Here is a 10,451-nt window from a genome sequence, read left to right as displayed (position 1 = left end):
TATTTGCATATTGCAACTTATGGTCATTTTAATTTTGAGAATATATTTTGTTTTATTCTCCTCATGGCAAGAAGCTGCAATAGTTTCAGCATCTAATCACTGAGTACGAATATAATCATAAGTAGATTTTCCGGTGACTTGTGTGGCATACAAAACAGCAGCAAACTTTATAAGTACATGCATAACAAAGGTAAGCTACATTATTATATTATTAAACAGGTAGTATTGTAAACTGATCCAGTTCAAAATCTGCTGATTGAATGGATGGAATAAGATTGTCTGATTCTATGCTGCAGGTTTCTTGGTGGGAACCCAGACAATGTGATCTTCAGGAAGGAAATGACAGATGGGAACAGTCCCTGGCTTAACTTTGAGCACTTGGAAAGCTAAATGCTTTGGGTTCCATGCTGATGTATCTGTGTGGCAGACTGCTACTGCTTGGGCGTTTGTCCCATCGGCACCTTCCAAAGGAACCATGTAAGCCCTGGTGGTTTCAGTTGAATGGCAGTAAAATACAGCATATACATAGTTCTGCTTGTGGCAGACTACAGATTTGTCACTTGGCATCTTCTTCACTCCGGCTGCTATTGTATACTTCTGCAACCGAGTTCTTTTTTCCACCACTGTGGAAAATGCCTGAACATTTTTTCCAAGCTTGGAAGTGCTGAAGTCAATCATTGACTCAAGTGAAGTTGCACAGTATTTTTCCTCTCCTTTGATCCCAGGTTCTTCGCACTCTTTGATTGTGTTTTGCATTATCTCAGCTTCCACTGATCCGGGTTTCACTGAAAACTGGTTCATGATTTCTGGCAATTTTTCAGATGAAAAAGGAATCGATTTGGCAACTTGGCGAGGTAAGAGAGTTGCTGCGTTTGAATTTTCAGTGAAGTGCAAGTTCATCTTCGTCCCAACTTTCATGTCCTTCTCCAAGAAGAAGAGAGCTACATTTGGGTCATCATGGAGTTGATCCTCACTGGCAGCATATCTGTAAAGAAAGGGACTCACATTAACATTGACTGGCTTTCCTTTGGGTCCTGTGCTCACATTTACTCCACCCTTCCCAACATTAACAGAAGTGCCTCCAGGCTTTCCTTTCCCTGAATTTACGTTTACACCACCCTTACCTGCAGCAACAGAAGTGCCTCCTGGCTTTCCTTTCCCAGCATCCACGTTGACACCGCCCTTCCCTACATCAACAGATGTACTTTTCTCTTCCAGCGAGTCTGCAAGCATGGTAACAATATTAAAAACGACATAATTATGCTGAGAATAATGTAATAGAACTTCTGATCACAACAAACTACCAACTTTCTCCTCATGGTGCCTTTGAACCATCAAACTTTCTCCTTACTATATCATGTTTTCGATATGTTATTAACCTCAAACTTTTAAATGATTGGGGAAATTCATTTTTACAGGTCCAGGGAACAAAAAACTAGCTTTCAATATCCATGGCAATGATTTGAGAGCTTGGATTCGATATACTGACCAGGGTTTAGGAGATCTCTGACAGCTTTCGGCATTGGAGTATTTGGCAATACAGACTTCCAGTAAAGGTCCGGAGACAGAGCAGCATGGCTGGCCACCAGTGCTAGCTGAAACGCAAACAAACACAGAATCTCATCATACAAACAGGTAATTCTAAGAAAAACTCTTTCCTGAAAACAATGCAAGTCTAAGAAGCATACGGTGAGAAATGCTAGGATTGGCAGGAAACGAAATTCCATTGAGACTTCAAGCAACTAAACACAAAACTTGTGGTTAAGAGAGAAGAGGAGATGAAGCCTAGGCTCTAGTTGTTAGGAAATAGCAAACGGGGTGCAACATTTATAATAGGAAAAGGGATGAACAACAATGTCCCACCACCACCAGCATACTTTTAATATCTTCCAACCGTCCCTGGCTGAATTTATTGCAGTTTTTATTCTAGTGGACAGGTGGTGGACTGATAGAATTCAATTTAAATTTGGAAATACTCTCTCATATTAAAAAAATATGAGAACACAAAAGCTACTTTGAAGAGCCACTTGCTTGTCATCCATAGTTGATGTTTAATTATCTAGAAGGAAACTTGGAAGGGATTGTCAGTGAAGCAAGTCTAATTTTGTGGGCTTTTGGGTCAAAATCAGAGCAGACTGTAGCCCAATTTATTAGGGTTTAGTAGAAGTTGAGAGTTGTTATCTTTAATTCATTATGGAGACTTATCACATTTAACCATATTATTCTATGAATCTTCATACTTGCATTTCAAGCTTGTCTTTTTTTTATATGTATATGAGAGATGGTAGTTGAATTATCATTTTCCAATGGGCAGGGTTATAGTGGGTTACAATAAATTAGGGTTTAGGGTTTGAACATGGATGCATTTTGTCAGAGTAACTTGTTCTAATACTTTCAAGTCAAATTTCTTGGTTATGTGAAAAAAACTTGTAAGGAAAAGCCAAGAAAGCTTTGTCATATAGAAATGAAATTGCACTTAGTCCAATTTAGATGACCAAAGAGATAATGACCAGAGATTTCTTGATACTTTAAATATACGATATCCTATAAAAAAGATAAATTTATGTAGAAGAAAGATATAAAAATATTTTTGATATGAATAATATTATTTATATAAACAAATTTATAAACTTATCTATATAACTTGATATGACAACACATAATTTGATGTTTTTAAAATGGAAAAAGAATAAAAAAGTGTTGTGTGTTTTGACATAACAATACACAAGATGATACATTATTATTAATATTTAAACTAATATTCATTATAATCAATATATCGATAAGTATTTGTCCTATTATTATTATTATTATTATAATTAATTTCATAATTTAGTACACAATATTGTAATAATATTTGTCCCCACAGCAGCATGTTCATGTTGGCTCATAATCTGATTTAGGAAGTTACATGCTACTTTATTCTTCAATTTTCAAATTATGTGTATCAATAATGAAACACCCTTTAAAGTTTAAAAACCTAATTGAGAGGCGCTTTTATTGATTGTCTGCTTGGGGACCTAAAGAACTGAAAGAAAAGTGTTTAAATTAGGTGGCTTTGAATGACATATAAGCAAATTGCTTAGAAGTCAAAATTATAATTATAGGGTGATTTACATTTTCTTACCAAGGTAAGGTTTTTGCCTACATTAAATGTATAAATCACTTTTTTTTTTTTTTATCCAAAACCTATATCCATACAAAATATAACGTTACAAAAGCGAATTATTAATTTTACTATCTATAAATTTTTTGAAAATACTTAAAAAGAATGTTCTTTTTACAAATCTTATTTTAAAATTTTAAATATGATAATTTAACTGTTTAACGTGTTTAAAAAAATGCAATTTAGTTATGTAATTTAAGTTTGGAAATTTTAATTAGCACAACCATCACCTATCAAAACTCACTCATTATAAACATCATATATCTAAATCCAAACCCATTAAAATTGTCATTCATCCAAACCCATTGAATTCGTTATACATAACAGTTTGACCTTTTTATAAGTTTGGAAATATGCAATTTAAATTTAAAAACTTTAGTTGTTACAATCAACCATCTATCCACACCCATTTAAATTGTAACCCATTCAAACTCAAACCTACACTAGAACCATTACCTACACAAATTAATAGAACTATATACCAGAAAAAAGAGGTAAAGTGAAAAAAGAAGAAGATATTGTGTTAAAATTCTTTTCCATCAAAGGAGTTATATATTAGATGAAATAGTATGATCTATGTTTTTAAACCAAACATACTATGGGAAAATGTAAACCACTCATAATTATAAAATGTATTTTATATTTTTCGGTATGAAAGTAGAGATAACAATTTGACCTTAAAAATAAGATCATCATCATGCTTTGTACAAAGAAGCGATTCCTCGACATAAGCAAAGATAGAGATGGAGACAAAAATAATCTCTACAAACGAAGATAAGGTAAGGATGAAAATAGATATATCTTCATCCTACGTCATCCCCTCCTCATTTTATATTTATTTCTAAACTATAATTTATAAAAATATCTATTATACATCTAATTATTCACTACAATGTCATTATTATGATATTATTTAAGTTGAGAGAATGGGGAAAGGGAAAAAGTTATTACCTATATATGAGGGAATAGGGACAAGCCCCTCTCCTCCTCTCCCTACTGTCATCTTTATATGAAAGTGATGATACTAAGAACTTTGTAGTTTGAATTACCAATTCTTTTCTATATAATATATGTGAATATTAGAGAAACTTTAAATATGGTATCTAAATGAATTTCATAACAAAATATTATTTTCAATATATATATATATATATATAAAATTACATGCGTGCATGAGTCTTGAGGGAAAACAAACATTTGGACCTTTTGGATGTTTCAGGGTATTTTTAGAGAGAGTTGGTTGTATATTTAGAAAATATCTCTGCCTCATATTCTAATGTGCCCAGACTCTTATCCAACTGGTAATGGGCTTATTTTGTTACCCATATTAAGTCTAAGTAATCCATTCTATTAAAAGTTTCTTGTCATTTCAAATAAATTCTTTAAAAAAATCTTCAGCAGACATCTAATTGTAAAAATGGGCCTGACCTGAATCCAGTGGACTTCAAGATTATGAATCAGTCCTTTGCAGCTGCCTACTTGTCCAGCTACCCATCTGGAAAACAATTGACCATTTCTTCGCTTCAATCCAAAAATTTCCCCAACTCTTGTAGCTCACATCTGGGTTAGAGAGTTCATGATTTGGTTCCAACAAATCGAGTTTAAGCTCAATAGTGTGGCTGGCTCAATTCAAAATAGTTTGTATGTTCATCTGGGAATATTATTCATTTTTTGGTGATACTATTTACTATATGATAATATTATTTATCATAACATTGTTTACACCGATGATAATTCTCTGTTCGTTGACACTTGACAACCCTTAGAGAAATAACACTTGGTGGCTCAAATCCTGAAAACAATAACAGCACAGTGATATCAGAAATTGAAACTAGCTCAAATGTGCCAATTTCTGAGATTGTTGCTCACCTTACATACCTTAAGAGACAACACAACCAAAAACAGCATAACTAAAATCTTATTAACAAAATGAATTTCCCACATCCACATGAACAAATGGGTATTTTTTATGTTTATAAATAAGAAAAAAAATTCATAGATTATTGGTGGGCTTGCTAAGGTGGCCGTCCATATTTGAAACTTGAGAGGGAGGTTATGATCTTATGACATAAAAAATAATATAAAATCAATGAACCCACCTAGAATTTATAGCGGGCCAGTGAGTACATTATCTTTTTTTTTTTTTTTTCATTTCACATGTGAGCCATTTTCAGGTGTATCTACACAAAACTTCAATCTTTATTTATTTTTTCTTCCACTAATTTATGTATCTTTTGAAGTCTTTGTGTGTATTTGCAATCTCTAAATGGTGGGGATTAGTGTCATATATCCACTCATTAAAGAAGTTATAGTTTTGCTCCCTTTGTAGCTAGAAATACTTGGGGAATTTGAGTCAATCTTAATGACTATTTTATTTGGCAAACCAATGTTGGTGGGGCGGTTCCAAGTGTGTGAAGCCTAATCTATTTCTCTTAATAATCATCTTTACTTTGTGCCTCATTTATTCTCTTTCATGAATCATTGCTCCAAATTGGTTTCTTACATTTGCAATATCAATTATCTTAACACAACCCATTCTCCATTTGTTCATGTCAGTGTTGTTAATCTCTCTAGGCATTTAAATGTGCTTTTATTCTTTAATGATATTTATGTCAGGGGCAACAAATAACTTTGTGACTAAAAGGATGGTTTCGGCTTTAAAATTGAAGGTTGCGAAGAGTTCTAATCGAATCAAAACTATGAATTCAAGAGCACACCCTGTCCAGAGAATCACTACCATCATTTTGATAATCGAGGAATGGAAGCAAGAACGAGAGTGCAATTTCATCAATTTTCTATATAACAAAAAAAATGGTAAAATCACTAGAACAATTAGCTAAAACCTAAGTTCGACTTAATACTCTGATAAATGATTTTACACTAATACCCTAAGATTATTATGCTAATCACTAATCATATTCTGTTAAGTAGGGTTCTTTATTAGAAAAATAATAAAACTATATGTATCAAATTTAGAATATTTAATTAGATATTCAGATGATATATCATTTAAATACTCAATTGAATATTCAAAATAGAAAAAAAAAAAAAAGTAAGTTTTTACTCAATTTTGCTGTTTCAGCATGCCAATATCATGTTATTGGCTAGCCAATTAACAAGTCAAAACCAATGGGAACGTAGAGATCTTATTAATTAAATATAAAAATAATGCATAATCACCTCTCATTGGTTGTTTTGAGGCAATCTTGTGCTATGATTAGCTCTAATAATCTATTGATAATCTCTGAAAAAATTGCCCTTAACTGACTGAATAAATTTTCATTGCTCTCACGGAAGACAACCGTTTGTCCTTTCTTTAGCTTTTCCTTTTCCCTATCTTATTATTGCATATTAAATTTAAAAGGTTAACTCATATTTGCATGCATGCTTCGTCATCTCTAATACGTAAAATGCCCCTAATTATGCTGTGCCGCAAGGAGATTAATTTACTCTCAACATTCATTTTTCTTAGAAGGGCAAGAGAATCTTGATTTATATAATTTTGCAGAAAGGAGTAAGAAGAATATACAACTCAATAAATACAACATATATATTATACAATTGAGATGTTCCTTCACACCATTATTGGATGCATATGGTAATTTTTTATTAAGATCGTGCCCTAATAACAAATGAATTAAAATATTTATGAATTTTTAACCCAGTATCTATGAATTTTTTTCTTTTAGTTGGATAATAATCCAGTATGATGTGGCTTGCTCTGATTTGTTATTGCCTAATCATATAGTTAAAAATGATTTTGGAGTCCTGAGATTATTGCTATACAAGTGCTTATTGTATTTAGTGTTTGTTTTTGTGGTCCTCATGCATTTTCAACTTTGTGAAGCTTGCAAAATAATGGATTTAGTTACTCCTCAGGCATGAGCATCCTATTATTCCAATAATTAAAGAACATCGAACATCGACAAAACTTGTAAACTGTACATTAAGATCAATGTGCATATTCGTTAGGCTATCTATAAGTAGACAAAAATACAAATTGCACGGCCATTGGCTCCAAATATCAACAGCTACTGGTCAACTTTTAATGGAGGAACCAAATGTTCAAGTTTGTGTCTTATGCTATTGAACTTTTTTATTTGTAAGCGAGTCGAATTTAATTTTTAGGGTGACGTATTATTAATTTATTTATGATTTTCAAGTTTTACAATATGTTGAGAGTGTGGTTGAACTCAAAATGAATGATAAGGATCAATATGAAGAAAACTTGAGGGCTGATCACTACAGAATTAATGTTCGTGATTTCTTTGCTCCCACTCAGATAAATATTATTTAGTTGTCACGTAAAAGGTATCATGTAATCATCGGATATTTAATAAACATCCCTTCTGACAAATTATTGAAAAATAACCTTGCATTTGTATGGACTGGCACGGGAAAAGTTGTGGAAATGATCCAAGTAACAAAATCCAGCTAGCCTGGGATAACGCTTGATCAAATGAATATTTCCTGAAACTTGAATATTAATTGCTGTGAATTTGTTCTAACAAATTATCTTTTTGGCTAAACTCATAAAAAATGCAAGCTTAAAACAAATTTTTACTTTCCAATCTGACAACTAAATTAAAATGAAGATTAAACTAAAACAGTCAGGTTGGTAGGGCAAAACAAAAGTTAACGGCTTACTTTCATACAAATGAATGCTGCTGCAACTTGCTCTTACAATTTGAATAGTTTTAAACAAAAGTCACCGCCGCCTGAAACTACTGCACAGTGCCAACACTGGTTAACCTGATGTTGCCGCCTGGCTCCTTGAAGCAGTTTCATCTTGCCAGCAAAAAGGGTGAGGACATCTTATTGTCTTCTTTGTTGCAGATTGTTGTCATTGGTTTTTCTCCCAAAATAATGATAAAGATGCTGTGTGCCCTTGAATTTAAGAAAAGCCTTACTCTTGCATTATCACACTGACAAAACTCTTTTCCATTAACACAGAAGGTTTTTGCTTATTACCTCTTGGTGTACCTTTCAAAATCTTTATTCTTTGCCTTTTTTTTTTCCCCCCTTTTATCTAAAGGAGTGGTTCTCCAATATAAAAATCTTCATTTTTGAGGCTCTGGCCTCTGTCAATTTAGCTGTGAAAGTTGTGTCACCAAATCAAATTTTAGTATTTGTTAATCTTATTGGAAATTTAAGTGTTTTTTCCTATTGATTATCTTATGCTTTCTTGATTCCTACAAACTTTGCTTCTTTATGTTTTTCATAGTAATCTGAATGATGGTAATGCATCCTGTAACCTGCTTTATATTTTTCAAATCTTCAAATATCAACCTTACATTTTGTTTTACCCTCTCACAGTCAACATGTGTGCCTTGTCTTAATGTTCCATGTTCAAATGTATCAAGTTGAAATTTTCAAAGAACAAGGAATTGCTTATGCATGTTTCATGTTTCAATATTGAAATGTAGTTCCATGATTTATTTTCCTCCACACCCTCCCATTTTAGGGGCTATACAAGTTTGCTAATTTCTTTTATACTTGTATCTAGATATGTGGAAACCCTAAAGGGAAGAAAGAGATTCCTGTCAAAAATTAAATTTGGAAATTGTAAAAGAAGATCTAAGGCTCAGAGGCAAGCAGTGAATTCTATTTGTCAGGTAGAATATTTTTTCCTTTATTTCACTCCAACACTTGGGGAATGGAAAGGAGGTGATTCAGAGTTAGTGAGAATTTGTAATTTATTGAATTGACAACTGCTTTCTATAGCTGCTGATGTTACCAAGATTGCAATGATAAATATCCACTCTGTGATTGTTGAAGGAGTATATATGCCAGATACTAGCTCTGCTACTACAACTAAGTTTCAGATGCTTAAGCATCATTGCCGAGTTCTTTTATAGGTTACTTCTGGAAATTGATATCTTATCTCTTTAATTACTGTTTTTTGTTCTCGGAGAACTTCATACAATTGTAAAATTTTGAAGAAAAATATTTGAAAAATAAACTACAAATATGAAAAGTCTGAATGTTTTTTCACTCTGTGAGATTATTTAGATAACCACTTATTTGACTCTACTATAAGAGTCAAACTAAAAAAATAATCCATCTCTAATTGTTTTTGTATATAAGACCTTTGACATAAAATTTTGACAGTGTTATTCTTTTTCAATTCTCTTTTTTTCCTATTCTTTCTTCTTCATAATGTTCTTAAATCTATGAGTGTTTTTTTTTTTTGGGTATTATTTGTATGTGTTTAGGAGTGTACACTATGTTCATGTGTTTAATATAAACAAAATAATGCATATTTAGGGAAATTTTTTCCAAAAAAAAAAAATTGTAGATACTTGAGTCATAACAGTCTAGTTTTGCATTACGTCTTGCACGAGTGGGGTATAATGATATTTACCTTGCTTAAGCATAGCATTTTTTGATATTTTATAAGGGTTATAATAATATTTTATGTAATATATTATATGTAAAAATCAATTTGATCAATGTAAAATATCAAAAAAGTCCAAGTGAGTGAGACTAATTTCATTGTACCTCACTTGTGCATTACAATTATCTAGTTGATCAAACTTATTCATCAGTTTTTGAAGAACCATTTTTGAACTTAGTTTTAATTAATACTATAATTTTTCTATTTTCTATATACAACAGAAATATTTTTGGCATTTCATATACCTTTTAACACTATATTCTTTCAAAAAACTAATAAAAAAAGTTGTGATATTTTATATATCAATCTTAAATGAAACTTTTTTCTTTTTTAATAGCTTGATTCACATTCATATTGGTTTTGATTGTAATACTTAGGTGACCGGCAAGAGAAGGGAATAAATATCGCAGGTAGCACTCAAGGGCAGTTATGAAATGGGAAAAAAAAAGTAATGGGTCGGGGAAAAGTAGAGAAATTTTGATAGAAAACACAGTAGTAGGGAGAGTTCTAACCTTTCAAAAACTAGACAAATTAGGAAGAGATATTAGTCTCTTGAAAGTTTGACCATGGAGGGGAAATTGTTGATTGTTCTTTTTTTTCTTTTAGGTTACTGTTTTGTATATGAAGCAATAACAAACTTTCATCCATTGTAAAACTGGTTGAATTAATACAAATTCATTTTCTGAATATCACTTTTTTTTTTAACTATGAATTTGCTCATCTAATTTGATTGCTTTTTGTTGGGGTGTCTAACAAATTGATATCAGAATATGTTAACAATGAAAGTATGCTTTAAAGAATTGGAAATGGTGAAGGGAAGGTTGAATAGTGTAGATGCAAGGTTAGACAAAGTTGATTCTAGGTTAAATATTATCGAAGATGAGGTTG

The 10,451-nt window shown here is 31.9% G+C and overlaps 1 protein-coding gene across 1 annotated transcript; it reads right to left on the bottom strand.

The window, feature by feature from the left end:
* Positions 1 to 100: 100 nt before the first annotated feature.
* On the bottom strand, positions 101 to 1,844 carry LOC123195073 (BURP domain-containing protein 3-like). Its single transcript, XM_044608658.1, has 3 exons — positions 1,689 to 1,844; positions 1,490 to 1,595; positions 101 to 1,223 (listed from the first exon to the last, which is right to left on the bottom strand). The coding sequence occupies exons 1-3, from the start codon at positions 1,725 to 1,727 to the stop codon at positions 286 to 288; spliced, it is 1,083 nt and encodes a 360-aa protein (XP_044464593.1). The 5' UTR covers positions 1,728 to 1,844; the 3' UTR covers positions 101 to 285.
* Between the last annotated feature and the right edge of the window lie 8,607 nt (positions 1,845 to 10,451).

The sequence above is a fragment of the Mangifera indica genome, chromosome 13 (assembly GCF_011075055.1).
Source record: "Mangifera indica cultivar Alphonso chromosome 13, CATAS_Mindica_2.1, whole genome shotgun sequence".
NCBI classification, from domain to species: domain Eukaryota; kingdom Viridiplantae; phylum Streptophyta; class Magnoliopsida; order Sapindales; family Anacardiaceae; genus Mangifera; species Mangifera indica.
Note: the sequence above shows the minus strand (reverse complement) of the source record. Positions and strands in the feature narration are given on the sequence as shown.

Excerpts from the sequence above, each read along its gene's own strand:
- LOC123195073 (XM_044608658.1), bottom strand. The coding sequence starts at position 1,727 with ATGGAATTTCGTTTCCTGCCAATCCTAGCATTTCTCACC. Across the intron at positions 1,596-1,688 it reads CAATCCTAGCATTTCTCACC|CTAGCACTGGTGGCCAGCCA; the intron begins GTATGCTTCTTA and ends TTTGCGTTTCAG. Across the intron at positions 1,224-1,489 it reads CAGAGATCTCCTAAACCCTG|ACTCGCTGGAAGAGAAAAGT; the intron begins GTCAGTATATCG and ends CCATGCTTGCAG.